Genomic DNA, 20146 nt, shown 5'->3' with positions numbered 1-20146 from the left:
ACCCACATATGTACGTATGAGTAAACTCACAGTATGTCCATGTTTTGTGCAAAGCACTTAATATTCAAATTTCAATTCCTGGAAAATTCTCTGATCTGTGTAGACAGCAAGCTCTTCCATGAATGTGGCTGACTTGTAAGATTATATATATGGTCATTGACTGGAAGAAGACTGTGAATTCCAGTGTTAAGCTTCTGGAACTGTGCTACTAATGCTCTTGCTGCAAAATGTTTTTTTTTTTTTTTTTTTTTTTAAAGAAAAATGTCATATTCAGGGACAAATAATAAAATGGACCTCTTTGTGTAACAATGCATAAATCAATCACATTAGAGAATAGAAAGATGAAGATTTAATTTAGTTTAAAAAATAATAATAATAACCCCATGGAAAAAGCTTTTCAAGGGTTTACTAAACTGCTAGCTACAAATGGTTCTCAAATGGAGAACTGAAACTGATTTTTGTAAACTGCAGTTCCAAACCTATTGGTACAGGAGCCAAAGGTACTTCTTGTTTCAATATCCAGGAGCACTGCTTCTTACATTCTGGTTCATTGAAGCAAGGGTTCCAATATCAGACTGGGTTGATACTGAAATCCAGTGAGTTACTTCTGTCTTCTGTGGTTGCATTGCTTGATTGATGACCCTGTGTTTTCCTTATTGTTTAGGCAAAAATGATTCTACTTAGTCATAAAAATAGGGAAGTAGTTAATCAGGTTAGTGGGATGTGGAATTGCTTTGTGGGATGAGATAAGCTCTAGTAACCATGTAGGTCTGTATCTTTCAGATTATTCTTGGGCAGAAGATGAAGCATCTATCCCCATTTAGCTGTTGCTCACATTCCCTAGGCATTCATATTCACTGTTGTATTTTAGGTGTGGTTGTGCCCCTCAGCAACCTTCACCAGTGTGTATGTGCGAGTTAGCATTTTTTCAATTCAACATTGCACATTTCTGATATGGAGCAAAAGGAAGGAAAAAATACACAGATTTTTGTATTTAGATTGTGACAGTGATGTAGAGTCTATTGTGTAGCGTCATGTCGCCAGTTTTGAAACAGAGAGGCAGCTCTGCTCTATTTTTTTTTATTATTATTTTTTTATGGTTTTCTTCTCTCTGGCAAAAACGGAAGAATAGGTTTTCCAAAATACAGCGATGTCTGGCAATGGAAATCTGTACAAATATTACCTACTTTTGAAAAGTTAGGTGGTAGCACTTGCTCAATTTCATTTAATATAACCAAATACTGCACAATGGAGAAGTCTTTGAATACCATCTCCTCCAGCATTAGGAAAGCTTCGTGTTCTGTGGTCTTTGAAGAGGGCCAGACACATGAATAGCGTGTGCCTTCAGGGCAGGAGGTGTTTGGCCCAGTGATACTCTCCCACTCTTTCTGTAAACCTGTTTTTAATTACATAAAAAACTTGAGACCCCTACTCATGGTGGCTGTGTCACTGTTGCCATTGAAACACCCTGTTGCAGCTCCTTAGTATTAGGTCTATTTTTTATTAGCATGTAGGGTGGTAGAAGAGGTGGAGGTAGATATATAGAGGCAAGAGGAGAGCCATCTCACAAGTATTTCAGGTGTTCAGGCACAACTCGTAGAGATACATCATGAACTGCAGCACTGGAACATCTCCCTTTGTAAGCTGTGCTACGTTTCAGCCTTGCTCAATGAAATTCAGCCACCTGCTGGGCTCTAGCAGCTAAAGCAGAGGCAGTAGATCAAAAAAGTTACTCCTTGGTGTACAGGGCACCAGCAAGGCTGTATCTGGACACCGCAGCTGGTGTAAGGACCCCACATAAAAGAGAGAAGTCAACATGGGAGCAAGTCCAGAGGCAGAGCCACAAGCACATAATGATGTCGTAGGAGTTTAAATAATAATAATAATAATAATTTGCTGGCATTTTGGTAGTATTCTGCCTTGTAATTGGAAGGTTACAAACTTGATACTCAGTTGTGCTGCCTGGCAGGGATAAAAGTTGACTGCTTTCTCTAACAATGTAAGGGGCAAGAGCCTCTATGGGTTCATTTGGCTAGAGCTCATTTAGACTGCATGAAAACAGCTGGCGGATTTAGATGGCTGATTTCTATCCAAATACTGGTAAGTGTGTTGGAAGAGGAAATCCAGTGATTTGACAGTGAATGAAGTATGCCTGCTTGATGGGTGGTAATGGCTCCTTTTCTCTGGAATGAATGGTGGGTAATTTCAGAATTAGTAGTACTGCTGAATGTTTATTTACTGTAATAAAAGTCTCCAGCCTGGGGTCCTGAAGAGTAATACCATATGTTTTTGATCCTCCTGAAATCTGCTCCAATATTTAAACTTGTCTCAAAACCCTGAATGTAATTGCCTGTAGCCCTGTTTATTTGCTGTTTTTGAGGCTGTTCTGGCCACAGGGGATATGTGGTATTCAACCCTTTACAAAGTTTTATCAGGAACTCGAGAGGCTCTGCCACTGTTCAAGTGGTTGGCTTATGACAATTTTCTAAGGTTCCCAGTGCTGACATTTAACAGTTTCAGTAAGGATCTGCTTTTTCCAAGGCCCTTTGCAATGCTGTACACCACGCCTGCTCTCCGTTTCCTGACTTACTTTTCAGTTTGGGGAAATGTGGCTAATTTTAAATTTTAGTATAAGATCATTTTGTGAGTCAGCTAAATGGGCAAACTGTGAGTACAAGCAAGAATGGTCTTTGCTTTCTGCTCTGTCAGATAATTTCTGAATTGTCATAACCAGTGGGGGAGAACAGAGCTGACTTCAGAGGCTTTTGTTTCGTTTGTGGAGGGTGGTGTGTATTGAAACACTGATCCCGGGGGCTTATAAACAGGTGCGTGGTTTTCCCTAAATGGCAGAAGGAACACAATAAAAGCTGTCGTCACCTATGAAATTTCAGGATTGATCTGTAGAAGAGATCCTGTTTTCAAAAACTGAGAACTCTGGACAGGTAATAGTCTTCAGATCAGTGCCACACTTCATACCTTTTACCTAATTTAAAACGCATAAAATATTATTAGAAAACAACTGTTGTGACATAAATAAAATCCTAGTTCTCTCCTGTCAATTTAAAAGAGTTAGGGAGATTTTAGAGATTAGAGATTTTTCATAACTCTCTAAATAAGAAATTTAATAAAAGTATTTTAATATTTATTTCTAGACTGCTGTCAGTGTAAACAACTGATAGGGAGCAGGCTGTTTGCAGGCAGGAATTTTGCCACTTCTACAGAAGTCACAGAGTCGTAGAATAAGTTGTGTAGGAAAAGACCTCTTAAGATCATCAAGTCCAACCTTTAACCTAGCACTGCCTGGCACTACTACTAGACAGTAACAGTGGTTGCCAGATGCAGAACGATAGTGTCATGTGTTCTGTGCTTGAAAAATAGAAATAAGCCAGAAAAAAATATACCCAGGTAAGCCTCTTGGCTGTCTCCAGTAAAGGAGTTTTGGTTTTTTTTGAAGTGATCACTCATGTAGAGGAAAAAAGAAATGCTGGATTTTGTATCTTAGAAATTTTAATTTATTTCTTTGTTGCTGTAGGTTTCCCTGAAATGTCGGTTTTGTTCAAAGTGACAACATACAATATAAAATAAAATTTTGAAACAGAAAACTGTTTCAGGATGGAAAACCAAAACATTTCCAGCACTGCTACAATGCTTTTTCTGATGTTATTGGAATGCTGCTTTTTTCCCTGCCCAACTGACATTTATTAAAATGGATGCCTTGATGCAGAAAATCTGTTCTGACAAAACAGCACTTTCACCAGCAAAACCAATGTTTGGAAGGCTTGGCCAGTTTTCCTGATTGTGAGCATGAATAATGTTTCATAGCTATTCACATTTTTTTTGAAAAAAATACTAGGTTTAGTATCCAATTAATATTTCGTGAATGCTCTTTTAACACAATTCAGGCATAAGATCAAACAAAGCACAGTCTGACGAGCTGTCTGCACAATCTCTGTTCCCATCCTCACTGGGTTTTGAAAACTGAAGGAAAACGTGTGGGAAAGCTCTAATTCAAAGTCGCTTGGTTTTATGGTTGTGTTACAAAACATTTTAAACAAGGTGTGACTATTAGTCATATATCAAGGATTGTGTCTGTATAAACACCTGTCCTTGAGACTTCCAAAGCAGTTTGGTGCAGGGGTCAGTGTCTAGGAGTTTTCCTGTTCTACAATTGAAACTCATGGGAATGGTGGAAATAAGGAAGGAGTGAATATGGTTGGTAGTGTTGCTGTCACGTCACTGTCGCTGTTCTGTCAGCCTCAGCTGAACAAAAACTTGGGATGGAGCCATTGCAACATTTCAGAAATCCTAGCACTATTTGGAAGCCCCAGTGTAACAATGTGTTAAATGAGTTAAGCAAGTAAGGTTCCAGCATCTTTTGTTGCAAAAGTCTTGTGCGAGATCTATTTAAGGTCCTGGCTTTCATGAATGTGTGAATTTGGGATTGTCATTTAGGTTCTGCTCATTGTGTGGCAGGCCTGGCAGGCTCTAATAGTTATTGCTTTTGAAAAAATTGAGAAATCCAGATTCCAAAACCAGAATGATTTACTATCAGGGACATATTTTGCTTGTACATGTAAAATTTAAGTGGATTCAAACAACACTTAGAAAACTAAGCAGAAACTGATTTACAGCCAGTTAAATCATGGCTCTTTTTCCTCATCTATCTCTGCTTTGAATTTTGCTAATCTCTCTGCTTACTAAGTTCAGGGCTTGAATTCAAAGGGCTTAGAGGAGGAGATGGAGGCGTATGACTTCCAGGTTCCTTTCTGAGCAGTGTTCCTATAATCTTCATCACTGCGCTAGCAGAAATAGCATGGTAAGACAAGTGTAGACACATTCTGCCCATGCCAGTTACTGGGCACCGATTTTCTTCAAGCCAGGGCAGACCAGGAACAAATGGGGAAGGATGGGATGTACAGCACAGCAGGATCCTTACTGGAGATGTGAACAGCTTCGACTACTTTACACTTGGAAGTGCTTAATTGGAGGGCATAGTTTCAAGGTGCTAAGTTGGCTTTAGAATAGAATAGCTCATTTGGAAAGGACCTACAAATGGCCGGTCCAGCTGCCTGACCACCTCCTGCCAACTTAATCTGTTCTTCACTCTGGAAGATGAGAAGTAGCTTGTTTTGTATGACTAGCCGCAACTAGTGATGGCTCCGTTGGCTTACTTGGAATAAGGAAAGCAGGTAACAGGTTCACAAGGTAACTTTTGGAAACTTAAAAAGAGTCGGGAAGGGAGGGAGGAAAATATTTGAAAACATAATCTCCAGCTCCTTAATGAATTTTGCTTTCATCCAGCAGTAAGCCTGGAATAATGCTCAGTTTGAAGAGTTCTGAACATGCAGGAAAGTAGTTGGGACAAAAACTAAAACTCAGCCCATCATTAACAATATGTGGATGAATGTTGGCTGCAAACCTTAGCAGTCAGCAAATCAGTCCATTGTCTGAATGCCGTCAGTCCTTTTCCTTTGTGAACACGCATGCATGACATTGCAAAGCTTTGAAGTCAATTTCAGATAACTGCTGCTTGCCACCTCTACTCCTCAGCATCCATACAGAAAAACTCAGAAACCCAGAATCTGGGTTTTGCTTTGTGAAAACCTCTTCGGACTGGGTTTTACTCAGTGAAAAACATTCTGCTTTTTTAGGAGGAGAACCCAAACCCATATAAATACAAAGGCAGAAACAGACTGGGATGTGGGTCTTTTTGTGCAACTATTCCACAAAAATAAATAAAATAAATTCTACCTGTATTTCAAACCACCTACAACACACTACCAAGGGGAAAATCTGCAAAAGGAAAATCTGGTTTCTGACGTCTTCTAACTCAAAAAGCTGAAGAAGGAGCATATGTGCTGATGGGGGGAAGACACAAAGGAGGTGGGACATGAGATAAGCGTGCAGGTGGGTAATACCAGCTTTTCAACAATGAAAGCATTAGGCTCGCTGGCCAACTATTTCCTACCCATTTTCCAACATACTGCCTTGAAGAGAAAACCAGTGCCAGATGGAGGGATGTCAGAGATCTTACCGAATAATCACAGAATCACAGAATCACAGAATTTTCTAGGTTGGAAGAGACCTCAAGATCATCGAGTCCAACCTCTGACCTAAAACTAACAGTCCCCACTAAACCATATCTCTAAGCTCTACATCTAAACGTCTTTTGAAGACTTCCAGGGATGGTGACTCCACCACCTCCCTGGGCAGCCCGTTCCAATGCCTCACAACCCTTTCAGTAAAGAAATTCTTCCTAACATCTAACCTAAAACTCCCCTGGCGTAACTTTAGCCCATTCCCCCTCGTCCTGTCACCAGGCACATGGGAGAACAGGCCAACCCCCACCTCGCTACAGCCTCCTTTAATGTACTTATACAGAGCAATAAGGTCACCCCTGAGCCTCCTCTTCTCTAGGCTGAACAAGCCCAGCTCCTTCAGCCGCTCCTCGTAGGACTTGCTCTCCAGGCCCCTCACCAGCTTCGTTGCCCTTCTTTGGACCCGCTCAAGCACCTCGATGTCCTTCTTGTAGCGAGGGGCCCAAAACTGAACACAGTACTCGAGGTGCGGCCTCACCAGAGCCGAGTACAGGGGGACGATCACCTCCCTAGCCCTGCTGGTCACAGTGTTTCTGATACAAGCCAGGATGCCGTTGGCCTTCTTGGCCACCAGAGCACACTGCTGGCTCATATTCAGCCGACTGTCCACCATCACTCCCAGGTCCTTCTCTGCCTGGCAGCTCTCCAACCATTCCTCTCCCAGCCTGTAGTTCTGCTTGGGGTTATTGCGCCCCAGGTGCAGGACCCGGCACTTGGCCTTGTTGAACTTCATACAGTTGACCTCAGCCCATCGGTGCAGCCTATCCAGATCCTCCTGCAGAGCCTTCCTACCCTCGAGCAGATCGACACACGCACCTAGCTTGGTGTCATCTGCAAACTTACTGAGGGTGCACTCAATGCCGTCATCCAGATCATTGATGAAGATGTTAAAGAGGACCGGCCCCAGCACCGAGCCCTGGGGGACGCCACTAGTGACTGGCCTCCAACTGGACTTGGCTCCATTCACCACAACTCTTTGGGCCCGGCTATCCAGCCAGTTTCTAACCCAACGAAGCGTGAGCCAGTCCAAGCCAAGAGCAGCCAGTTTCTTGAGGAGAATGCTGTGGGAGACGGTGTCAAAAGCCTTGCTGAAGTCAAGGTAGACCACATCCACAGCCTTCCCCTCGTCCACCCAGCGCGTCACTTTGTCGTAGAAGGAGATCAGGTTCGTCAAGCAGGACCTGCCTTCCATAAACCCATGCTGGCTGGGCCTGATCGCCTGCTTGCCCTTCAAGTGCCGCATGATGACTCCCAAGAGGATCTGCTCCATGAGCTTCCCTGGTACTGAGGTCAAACTGACCGGCCTGTAGTTCCCCGGGTCTGCCCTCCGGCCCTTCTTGTAGATGGGCGTCACATTTGCTAGCCGCCAGTCAGCTGGGACCTCCCCCGATAGCCAGGACTGCTGATAAATGATGGATAGGGGCTTGGCCAGCTCCTCTGCCAGTTCTCTCAGTACCCTTGGGTGGATCCCATCCGGCCCCATCGATTTGTGGACATCCAAGTGCCGTAGCAGGTCACCAACCAGTTCTTCGTGGATGGTGAGGGCCACATCCTGCTCCCCGTCCCCTTCCACCAGTTCTGGGTACTGGGTATCCAGAGAGCAACCGGTTTTGCCGCTAAAGACTGAGGCAAAGAAGGCATTGAGCACCTCCGCCTTTTCCTCATCTCTTGTAACTAAGTTTCCCCCTGCATCCAGTAAAGGATGGAGATTCTCCCTAGTCCTCCTTTTTGTGTTGATGTATTTATAAAAGCGTTTTTTATTATCTTTAACGGCAGTAGCCAGATTGAGCTCCAGACGAGCTTTGGCCTTCCTAATCTTGTCCCTGCACAGCCTCGCTACATCCTTATAGTCCTCCTCAGTGGCCTGCCCTTTTTTCCAAAGATTATAAACCCTCTTTTTTCTCCTAAGCTCAAGCCACAATTCTCTGTTGAGCCAGGCTGGTCTTCTTCCCCGCTGGCTCATCTTTGGGCGCATGGGAATAGACCGCTCCTGCGCCATTAGGATTTGCCTCTTAAAGAGCGCCCAGCCTTCCTGGACCCCTCTGCCCTTCAGAACCGCCTCCCATGGGACTCCACCAACTAGTGTCCTGAGCAGCCCAAAGTCAGCCCTCCGAAAGTCCAATACAGTGGTTTTACTGGTTCCCTTCCTGGCCCCGCCAAGGATAGTGAACTCCACCATTTCGTGGTCACTCTGCCCAAGACTGTTCCCGACAATCACATCCTCCACCAGTCCTTCTCTGTTTGTGAAGAGAAGGTCTAGCAGGGCACCACCCCTGGTAGGTTCACTAATCAGCTGCGTCAGGAAGCTATCTTCCACTTTCTCCAGAAACCTCCTAGACTGCTTCCTCTGGGCTGTGTTGTGCTTCCAGGATATGTCAGGGAAGTTGAAGTCCCCCACGAGTACAAGCGCTGACGATTTCGCAACTTCTGTCAGCTGCCTGTAGAACTCCTCATCCGTCTCCTCATCCTGGTTCGGCGGTCTATAGCAGACCCCGACCAGGACACTAGCCTTGTTGTCCCTGCCGATCCTAACCCAAAGGGACTCGATCTTGTCATTCCTAGCCTCGAGTTCTACAACATCGAAAGACTCTCTAATATAGAGAGCCACACCGCCACCCCTTCTGTGCTGCCTGTCCCTTCTGAAGAGCCTATAGCCAGGCATCGCAGCACTCCAGTCATGAGACTGGTCCCACCACGTTTCCGTGATGGCAACCAAGTCGTAGCCTGCCCGCTGCACGATGGCTTCCAGCTCCTCCTGTTTATTACCCATGCTGCGTGCATTGGTGTAGATGCACTTCAGCTGGGCCTTTACCTTATCCTCCGGCCTTGCCATTGTTCCCCCTGGCACAGCCCCAACAGTCCTTGTTTCAGCCCCATCCCCCTTCTTACCTAGTTTAAAGCCCTATCTATCAGCCCTGCCAACTCCTGACCCAAGATCCTTACCCCTCTCCGAGAGAGGCCCATCCCATCCGGTGCCATCAGGCCCGGTGTAGCATAGACCTTCCCGTGATCAAAAAACCCAAAGTTGTGCCGGTCACACCAGTCACGAAGCCACGAGTTTATGCGAACAGCGCACCTTTCAGCTTCCATCCCCCCTATCGGAAGGACAGAGGCCTTTCTAATTATAGAAATAGTTAAAAATGAAGATAACTGAAGGTAACTGAATGGAAGTAACCTGCGCAGTTTTTCATCTTCGTGTGACCAGCTGAAAGATGAATCATTTGGGAAGTTCCACAAAGATCCCTGTTAGCAGTAATTTTAACAGAGGAGCTTTGGGGAAACAAAATCCCCCAGTGCGTCAGTCTCATGGAATTCAGCTTTCAATGGCTAAATGAGCTGAATGTCAGAGAGGGCTGCGGTGATGAAGTGGTGATATAAATGATGATTCAGTGATGGCAAGAAGAGGTCATTTGGTCATCAGCTTAATCCTCTTGCCCCACAAGTCAGTTTGCTTCGCTATTGATTTTAACAACTGCAAGTCTGCCTCTCAAAAATCTACAGACTGCTTGAAAAGGACGGATAGGGGGTGAGATACCCTTGAGATTGGGTAGAAATCTCAGAAATTAGGGATGGAGCTTTTGGTCCTGTGAACACAAGTTTCATGTGGATTACATTAAGAGGGCTATTGTTTATGTAAGAAGAGAGTGGCCCCTCTACCTCCAGTCATATCAGTTTTGTATGCAAGGGTTTTTAAGTCATTCTACCATGAAAGGAATTGATTTAGTGTAAGTGTTGCTTGTATTCTTCATGAAAAATTCATTGAGCAATTACCAGGAAAAGTAAGAGGTGTAAGAGGTACCTATTAGCTGCAGGCGATAGGCACCAGCAGCTGCAGAATTACATGATGTATTATTAAATATCTCGCTTTTTAGGAGTGGATTGGTTTTGTTACGAAGGTCAATTTCATTAGCAGTATTTCATAGCCCTTTTGATCAAAAATTGCTTTTTGTTATGATAAAGAGCGACATCCAGCAGCGATGTGTGTTGCATTGCGTTTCCTTTTCAAGATCACATAGGTTAACGAGATGCGTTACCTGCTGGGGAGTTCTCTGTGATTGCAGTTCGCTCCTCAAACATGTTTTACTAAAGGGAGAAAAACGGGCAAGAAGGTTCTTCTTTTGATAAGAAATGGCGCTAGTCAAGCTGCCTTGTGCAGCATCAGTGTGAACCATAAACATGCTTTGGAGCAGTAATATAATCACAGAACCATTAGTGCTTGCCATACTTCAGCTGCTTTGCAGTGAAGGGGAAAACCAGCAGCACAAACACTCCCTTGTTTGTAAGCAAATGGTCTGAAGCTCTAACCACTGAACCAGAACAGTTCTCTAAAAGGAGTGAAGCAGTAAAGAGATGCTTAGCCCAAGAGAAATAGCTCCCAGCTGGCCAGGGCTTTAGTTGGATGATGGAGATGATCTCCACTGTGTCTGGCAAGACCAAAGGAAGAAGAAAACAAAAGCCTAACCCCTTTATTATTCTAAAACACAAGTTTATCAGAAGAAACTGTCTTCCCTGCTGCCGGGAGTCAGTACTGTTCTTCTGCCCAGGACAGGATAGCTTGTCTCCAGGCATTTTTGTCAGACTAGGGTGGACCTGAACACAGGGCAACAGCGTGTCTACAGCCCCATCCTCATTAACTGCAAAATTTCTCTGCATACGGTTTCAAGGTGTTGTCATCCCTGCTTGGCAAAGATCGAGTACGAAAAGCAGGAGGTGAGCAACTTGCATACAGTCTGCAACTTGTAGTATCTGCTGTCACCCTGGTTTGACATCTCACCACCTTTGAACTTCTCAGATGTCAAAACCTGCACCCTTTCAGGTCTCTTTCGAAGGTGTTTCGTGCCTTGCTTGAGACAGGGGTAGATTTTATTGTGCTTTCTTATGAAATAATTGCACAAAGCACATTTTCAGTTTCAAGAAAATTTTAGTTGAGAGCCATGAAGTTTACTTGAAGGTTACTTCTGATTCTTTCATCTTTTTAATCTTAATATCCAATATGTCTAAATGTTTCAAATAAAAATTGTTGTTAAACTAGAAGCTCAGCTTAGTGATTTCTGGAAATATAAAAAATGGTAAAGATTAAACCATAGGCTTCTAGAAGACTCTAGAAGGAAGTGGACATGTGGAGGTGTGTAGTTGTACCCCCTAACCCTAGCAGGACTTGCCCTTCAGGTTGATGAGTGCTTTGTCCAGGCAAAGGTAGAAAACCTGTAAGGATGGAAATCTGACCTCTCTGAGCCTGTTGTGGTGTCCTCACTGCAGGACCCCAAGGAGTTGCTTTCTTCCACCAGGTGGCTGCACTTTTGCCACGCAGCCCGGGTTGCAGCAGGCTGTCTTGGCTCCAGAGGCAGACTGCTGGTCCACGTCCTGTGTCTTGTCCACCGTGACAGGGTTCCTCTTCTGGCACATCATGCTGCAGCCTGGGTTTATTGTGTCCAAAGGCAGAAACTTTTTATGTGTCTTGGTCAAATTCCACAAGGCTTCTTTCCATAACTACTAGGTCATGTTGTTTTCCACTCACTTTCATGAACAACGTGGGAAATGGGCAAAATGAAGTGCTCCAGGCACTGTGTTCAGGACTTCAACCAGTGTGCCAAAATACAAAATCAGCAGGTGTCTTGAAGAGGAGTGTATTTCATTAAGTGTCTCTGGACAGGTGACAGGTGCCCCAGCATCTCTCTCCTCTATTTCCTCTCAGTTGTGTTTTTAGCAAAAGTAGCCCGAGAAAGTCTCTCTCTTAGAGATGGTAGAAAAGCCCTGCTGACTTGCCCAGTGCATCACAGAACCTGAAGCTTCTGCTTTCCTTTTGGTAATGAAGGGGAAAATCAAACGGTGACCACTTGGCAGTGGTAACTTGTGGCACGGAGGGCAAGAAGGAGGGCTGCAGGATGGGCTGAAGCCAAGGGGAAGCAGGAACGCCAGGGACAGAGTGACTCTGTGCAGGGAGTGAAGTTCCCCTTGCTGATAAGACGTGGCAGCTTTCTCCTGTAGTGATCGTGTGGTGCAGGTGCTGGAGGACACCTGTGGGGAGTGGAGGTGGTGCTGGGGCACAAACCCAGCACCAGGCAAAGGTGTGCTGTGCCATCATGCCCTTCACGTGCCGCTGTGAAGAAGCCTCAGGCTTCTGATATGCCAAAACCAATGGCACCCTTTGGTCCATAACTGATGTCTGGTTGTTAGGAAAATTAAATGTTCATAGCAAAAGCGAGGGGTAACAGGATTACAGGCTGTCCTGTTGCGTGCCTCTGAGCTGGTTCCAGGGTAAGACAGCATTGTCCTCAGGTCCAGAGAGTGAAGGTGGTGAAAACAAAATACTGGATTAGGTTGCCTTAGTGTTGGACTGCCCTCGGGAGTTTGCAGGTAACAGTCTCTGTCTTTTGGAGTAGTCCTGGCCCATCACCTGGTAACTATTTTGTTCTCCTGCATCATGAATGAGCGTGTTGTGTTGCTGCCTTACTCCCCATACACTGAACTAACACTTTGCTTTTCTTGCAGGAGCAGTCAAGGTTTTATGCACATGAAACTGACGAAAACCAAAGAAAAATACATCCTGGGTCAGAACAGCCCTCCCTTCGACAGCGTTCCTGAGGTCATCCACTACTACACCACAAAAAAGCTGCCTATCAAGGGAGCAGAACACTTGTCACTGCTCTACCCGGTGGCTGTGCGGACCCTATAATACCCTAGTCTCACCCCTTCCTGTGGATGGGAGGTGAGAGGTAAGCTGGGTTGCACTAAATCCATAGCCAGAATTCAGTGCTTGAGTCTTTGATGGAGAATGGCTGCCTTTAGACTCGGGCATGTGGGCTATCTACGGAATTGTGTATGGGACTGTGTGTGTGGTAACCTTATGCTGCAGCATGCCCCTAGAACTGTGCTTCTGTGTAAGAGAGAGAAACCTTACTTTGGTGCAAAGGGAACAGATAGCCTTCCCAGAGCTTCTCTGTGAATGAAAATACTTCCCAACAGAAAGTTCTTACTCTTTGTTTTAAACCGAATCAACAAGTTCTTCTCAGCTGTAAAGCACCAGCAATGTTTGTTCTCTTGCTACCCTGAGAAACTTCTCCATGTGAAAGAGTAACCTGCCCTTGAGGGACACTGGGGTGTTCTTGGTGGACCTGAGAAGGAGCTTAGCAGGCAAGTCCTTGCAGCTCTGTGGTCACTCAGCTTGGTGGGGTTTGTTTTTTAATGCCCAGAGTTTATGCCAACCCCAAAGTTTCATGGGGTAGTCAGATACAGAAATCCTATTAGGCACAAAATCTTAACAGTTTTGTGACAGCAAGTCATGATCAATTATTTATGAATAGGGAATATAATTAAAAAGTAGCTTATTATATATTTTTATCCTTTTTTGGTACAATAATAAATCTATAAGGGTTACTGTCTTCATTTGCAAGTTTCATTCATAGATGCAGGTGGCTAATTCTGTTTGGGGAAGTTGCACCCTGGTGTTTTAAGTAGTTGAGAATGAGTCATTTTAATATGTGGGTTAGTATTTATGCATGAGGGTGGTCAAAGGCTTTTACAAGGCTTTTGTAGGCAAAATCTTCACTTGCTTATTTCATCTGGAGCAAACAGTTGTCACACTGAGGTAGCAGACTTACAAGTGTGTGTTACACTGCCCTTCCACAGGCTGGCCTGTACAGCTGTGCCAGTGAGAATGGTGGTGTTCAGCAGAGCAGAAATTTGGCTTTCTAGCGTACAAGACATTCCTAAAACAAGGTCCCTTGACACACACTTTCTGGCCAGTGTTCATTTTCCCCACAGGCAGACACCACCCCCCCATTGTACTTTATTCACTGCCAGCAAGAAGCGCTGCAGAAGCTGCTCTCTACCTCAGTCCTGCCAACTCGGTGCCCATCCACTTGAGAGATGTTTGGTACATGCTCTGTGTGCTCGTTGAATGCGATAAGTGAAAAACTGTAATTGTGCAAAAATTGGAACTGGGGATTCAATAGCCTGCTAGTCATCACTTTTGTGCCATCTCCCACCTATATCTAGAGTGTTGTGCATTAACCTATCGGCTGTTATAGTAGCAAACTGGTTTCATGCAGTTTAGGTATTCTACGGACTGCAAAAGGACTGTGAAATTGTGTGTTATTTAATTCAGCTTTCTTTCCTACTCTTTTCTTTTATGTATGCATAGGAGTGCAAATCTGAAAAATGTAATGGAGTAATCACTTACTGCCTGTAAAAGTAGTGCTTCACTGTATTGTCTAATCTGATAAGAACCTGAAGGATGTCACACGTAATGTCATCAGTGGTGAATGTTCTGCTGCCTGTCTTTTAAGCCTGCCTTGCTCTGTTTATGGCATCCAACACAGTTTGAACAGGAGCGGATCACACATGCATGAGGAGCCCAGTGTCACTCTGTGCCACAACGGTAGTGGGTCTTGCAGCCCCTATCTCACCCATAACTTAAAGGCAGAGGTTCTTACTGTGTTTTTTTTGAGAGAAGGGTGGTACAATGAAGTTTACAAAGAGACAACATTCCTCTCCAAGAGAAACCAAACATCCCCCCCTTTTTTTTTATGTACTCACCTACATGCACTTTGTGTTTCCCTCATGTCTTCACGAGACTCTCACTCTCCCATTAACATCACCCAATTGGCAAGAGCGTACAGGCACTTTAAAGCTCATGTGTCAGAGCAGGAGTTCATGAAGGTGGCAGGGCTCATGCACGTTAGGAGTCAGATTGTATCTGCTGCAGTCTGTTTCTCTACCTGTGTGGCTCTGGCAACCCCCTCCTGCCTCCTGGGACAGAAGGATATCACTTTGCCTTTCTCACGTGTTGAAGTGCGTTTTTGAGAATCTGCCATTGTTGCTGTTCTACAGACCGGGCTTCTGTGGTGGAGAAGTAGGCATAATTGCTCTCTCTAACAGCAACTGGCAGAAGAAACCAAAATCATTGTAAACCGAGACCTTGCCCGGCTTCCTTAAGTACGCTTTCTTTAGTTTGTGGAGAGGACTGTTGTACCGAATCTTTCTTGACACAGGCTGATCAAAAGTCAGTTGAAGCCAGCAGTGCCACTTTATTGCCGTCTGCAGGTTTGGGGTTGGGATCCCATACCTGACACAAATCAGGTCAATATGCATCATACAAATATGTATACAGTTTACTACGGTTTCAAGGATCAGACCATGATTCAGCAAATGGAAATCATCTCAGAAAATGTTGGTTGTCTGTGGGTAGGTTTTTTAATTATTTTTTAAAAAAACTTTTAGAAAGAAAGTACTCAGTAATTGCAGAATAAATAAAACCAGGATTTTGTTTGCACTGTAATGTTGTCTTTGTTTATTTAAGTGATTGTATGATATTTTTCCAGTGAAGGAATATTCTTCCTAGACTTTTTAATGTACATTGAAAATGCGGTGTGTTGCAGTGTGTAGTATTGCATATAGGTGTAAGATCTCGTAGTGATCATGCCTATATAGCACATTAAAAATTTATTTTAAAAAAAAACATGAACATCTCCCTTTTCTTCCTCTAATTATTAATGTGTTCTCAGATTGTCTTGAACAGGGAACAGTTGAAGTGGCTTTTCAGAACAACTTATGCTTGTGTCTTAACTACGTAGTGCAAGTAGCTATTAGGCTATAGTCTGTTTTGGAGTCTGGGAAATCAGGTGGCTCAGTTCTGCCCTGAGTAATTCTCTGGATAATGTGCAGCTCTGCAAGGGCTGTGCCAGAGCAGCACAGGTGCATGTATGAATGACATCGCTGTCCTGTTGCTTGAGATGCTCAGGGATGACATTACTGCTGTTTACAGCATAACGCAGCTGAATTACCTTCTGCAGATTTTAAAAGAGATGCTAATTAGGCTTCTATTTTGGTGAGTATCTTCAGAATGGTAAAAGGTCCTGAGCTGTTACAGTAGGCATGATTACACCTCACAGCTCGTTTCATAATTGGAAAAATCTTCAAGGTTTGTAGAGGTACAGCCATCACCATGGGCTCTGTACTTGCTAATAGCTTATCATCTGACTGTGAAATGAAGTCTGTGGAGCCAGGATGCATGGTGAGGGGCAGGACTGTCTGAAATCCTGAAGTACAAAACACACACTTGTAGCTTCTCAAAGGACTTGGCCTGAGTCTGCACTCTGAGGAAAAACAGTTTTGGAATGACACATTTATGTACGGTTCCTCCCTATCCCCGTGAGGCTCAGGGTTTGCCCGTTCTCTTGCTCTGATGGCTCAGGCTGTCAACACAAACACTACGTGGTCATGCTGGTAGTGGCTGCAAAAGCCATCTTTCCTCCAAGCTCAGATGCCATATTCACCCCTCTGCAGTGCTAAGCTACGCTCTGGGGTAATCAATTGGTCCTCAGTGGCTGGGGAGACGGGATGGTCTGCCCTTCTCCTCCTCTGCTGCTGCTGGTAATTCATGCTGTCCTTGGCTTGTACCTGGCTGTGGTGCTGGAGCAGAACAAGCAACGTCTTGGGGCTTGTGTAAAAACAACACAAACTAAAAACACCCAACATACCGCTGCACTAACTCCTGGAGAGGGGTTATTTCATGGCTGTGAAACAAAACAGAAATGAAACAGACCTTTCTGCACTCCTGGTCTCAGCGAAGAGGGAAGGGAACAAACAGTAGAGAGTCTCCTGATTTTTGTACAGTCTTTCCCTTTTAATCATCTGAACTGATCACACATAAAACACTGCAAATTGCTTCTTTTTTATTTCTTCTAGCTGGAGTCCCTTGTAAGAACGAAATTGAAGCAGCTGAACAAAGCTGGGTGTCTGAAATGAAGCAAGTAGAAGTCCTACTGAAAAAGATGCTGGCAGGTTGTGTGAAACAGCCATGTGAAATCCCATTATCTGCAGTATGTTATTGCTGGTCTTACGCATTGAGTTAACTCTGAGAACCATGTACCCCCAATTCAAAGTCACTGTAATGATCTCTCAGTGCTCTGGACCTTGCGGTTAGTTCAGTAAGAGCATCAATCCAAGCACTGCCTGGGTTTTGTCACATGTCTTTCAGAGTCCCTGGGTTTCACTTATGGATGCTGCCAGTTCCAGGATACAAACACAGTAGCTTAACTGCAGCTTTGCAGAGCTCGGTTTTCTTTCTAAGCTTAATACAGAGAATATTATTACTGGAGGGGCACAGGTAACAGTTAGGTGCTGATAACTGCAGTAGTACAGGAAAATCAAATGTTGCATCAGTGCCATATTATCAGTGCCTTCCTCAGCCCAGAGCAACTCACAGTGCCTACCTATTACATGAAACTGATGCGATGTTTTTGTCAATGACTTCTATTTCAGGCAGCTGTCCAAATACAAAACACTCCTACAGCATAGCCAATACAACACTATCAAGCCTCAGAAAAATCTGAGGGCTCCTACTGCTATCCACACCACTCAGATAAGCAAATTTGCAGGACTGATACCAGCACCTTCCCTCTCGTTGGTCAAGCAGTTTTGCCACCAGAAAGGGACTGTTAACCTGCCAGCTAAAGGTCAAGGTGCACAGGGCCTGTATTCTTATTGAAGAATAAACCCAATGATTATCCTAGATCTGTCTCAGACATCCTGGACTGCCTCCTTCTGCCAGTCCACATGTTGGAAAGGACTGTAGCAGTTGATAAACTGAAGGGAAACCCACAGGGAGCTTGATTAGCATGAGGAACGGGCCAGCATGAACCTCCTGGAGTTCAACAAAGGCAGTCCCACACCAGGATGCACTGACCACCAGGGTATGGCAACAAATAGCCTACCAGATCCAGGAAAGGTATGTATTCATACGTTACGTGAGTGAATGCATGCCAAAGAACTGAGCCACAGAAGAACACCACAACACTAAAGCTAAACAAAGTATAACCCTGGTTGCAATTATGAACCTGGACTGGCAACACAAAGAATTACCAGTGGTCCAACAGGCCCATGAGATGGCAGGACATAGAGGCCAACGTGGTATTTGGTGTTGGGCCTGGTGATTACATGGAATGAATCTGCAAGAAGAGTTGCAGGACTGTGTACAGAATAAAAGATAGAGTCAGTGGGAGGTGGCAGGGGTTGGGCCTGCCTGAAATTTAGCTACAAAGGCATGGAAAAGAAAAAGGGAGTAATTTAAGAGTAAACAACATTTGAATGCTATGAAAGTTGGAAATGTATCATGGGGAAGATGTGAAGGACCTTTAAAAAAGGCATACTGAATGCCAGTGAGGTAGGAGCCAAGTGTTAGATGCTGAGAGAATGTGGATGCACCAAACTGAAATCAGGCACTCTCTACACAGATCTGTGACTGGTATTGTCCAGTGTCACTCGGGAGACCTGGAAGAGACTCCCAACAGAGAGCCCAGAGAGAGAGGATTTGGGGAGAGACTAGAGCAACATCAGGAGACTCCAGGGAGACCCAAAGGCACCTCAAGAAAAACCCTGGGGAGAAAATGGGGAGATTTCAGGAATGCCTGGGGAGAAACGAAGGGGACCTCATATAGGGACCTGCACTCAGACTACCCACAGCATGGCTGGTACTGCTCTGCTGACACCTGACTTCTCTCCCATGTGGTTTTCCACACAGGGAAATAAAGTTGTCTCAGGAACTCCTACAGTGACCAGCCCAACTTCTCTCCTGGATTACACAGACTTCCCTGCAGAACAGAGGAGTCACATTAACATCAAACATATCCATGACAGGAGGGTTTTGGTGTCTGATTCCATTTAGTGTCCACACTGTCAGTTTGGTCTTAAAACTGCAACAACCAACCTTGAGCCCTATGTTCCCTATTAATTATTGCTATTAGTTGTGGTTAAAAATTCCAGATACAAATATATGTGGTATAATTTTAATAAATGATTGCAATTGATAACCACATCAGTATAATAAGGACAATTCTGAACAGTGACTTCAAATGTCCAGGATGGACTCAGCTGAAGCCCTGGAAGAAGCTATCTATTCTGCTGCCTCCATCTGTTCAATCCATACATGGTCAGCTCTGTGAGATTAAAATCCATTTAAACAACATCTTTGAATTTTCTGTTCATTCATAGCCTTCTTTCAGCACACGAGAAGTCAGCTTCCCTATGAAATCAGCTTTAATGGAAAGAATGGCCTGTAAGCTTTTACCATCTGCCTGTTACATCCACACATAGGGCATGTCCTTGTTCTGCTGCTGTTAAGGCCATTTTTCACCCTCCTAAACCAACAGCTTGGGCAGCCCCTTTTCTTACTTCATGTCCCTGGGGCACTCATCACACTGCCTGAATTCTTCTGGGCTCAGGTCACTGTGCACAGGCTGAGTTAAAGAATTTGACTTGCCTGCAAGAGACCCTGGTGCAGTGCAAAGCCCAGGGTTAGCTCTTCCCCATATGGGATCTGTTGTGAGGAAAGCTAGGAGCACCTTCCCTTCAAAACCGCTTTTAAGCTGCTGGCTCCACCTGTGCCACATCACAGCTGGGTAGCATCTACATTAATGGCTAGTCTTGTACCTCCGTCATTCTGATCCTGACCCACTGCCTTGGCTTCCCGGCTTAACCTCAGGCCTGCTGTGTCCCCATGGACCTGCTGCGTTAGCAGTGGACTGAGACAGACCCTGCTTGCTGGCTCAGCATCCTTGCTCCTTGCAGCATGTCTTGCTGTCACTCTCAGCTCCCAGCTCACTTTCTCATATTGCCTTCCCTTGCTGCTCCCTGACACCTGGCTCAGCTATTTGTGTGGCCAGGTCAAGGATTTCACTGAAAAGTCACCCAGGAACCGCTCCCATACACAAACACAGAGTTCCTCAGTAATCTCCATAGTTCACATAGCTCGGATACCAGAAACCTTCAGCACCAACAGAATGAAACAGCCTGCAAATTCCCCATAACATGGACTTCAGAGCCAGCCACCTCCAGCAAATGATTATCTTGAGGGGCAATAACACTTTCCCACTCACCCATTCAGGAAAGCTGTCACCCACTCCAGCAATGCCATGCAATGTGCTGGGGAAGGGATGGGAGCTAAGAGATCCTTTACTTTTGCAGGCACCACCACAAAAGAAGAACATCCCAGGCAGCTCTTGCTTCTCTTTCTTTTCTGGTAAACTACATCAAAATCCCATAACTCA

At 44.7% G+C, this 20146-nt stretch overlaps 1 protein-coding gene across 1 annotated transcript in view; it reads left to right on the top strand.

Annotated features, from left to right (window-relative positions):
• The window catches only part of SHB (SH2 domain containing adaptor protein B), a 78337-nt gene extending 62959 nt beyond the window's left edge, over nucleotides 1–15378 (top strand). Inside the window, 1 exon segment of the mRNA XM_068666480.1 lies at nucleotides 12591–15378. Within this exon segment, the coding sequence (XP_068522581.1) occupies nucleotides 12591–12774 (184 nt within the window). The 3' untranslated portion in view covers nucleotides 12775–15378.
• Nucleotides 15379–20146: the final 4768 nt, after the last annotated feature.

The sequence above is a fragment of the Anas acuta genome, chromosome Z (genome assembly GCF_963932015.1).
Source record: "Anas acuta chromosome Z, bAnaAcu1.1, whole genome shotgun sequence".
Classification (NCBI taxonomy): domain Eukaryota; kingdom Metazoa; phylum Chordata; class Aves; order Anseriformes; family Anatidae; genus Anas; species Anas acuta.
Note: the sequence above shows the minus strand (reverse complement) of the source record. Positions and strands in the feature narration are given on the sequence as shown.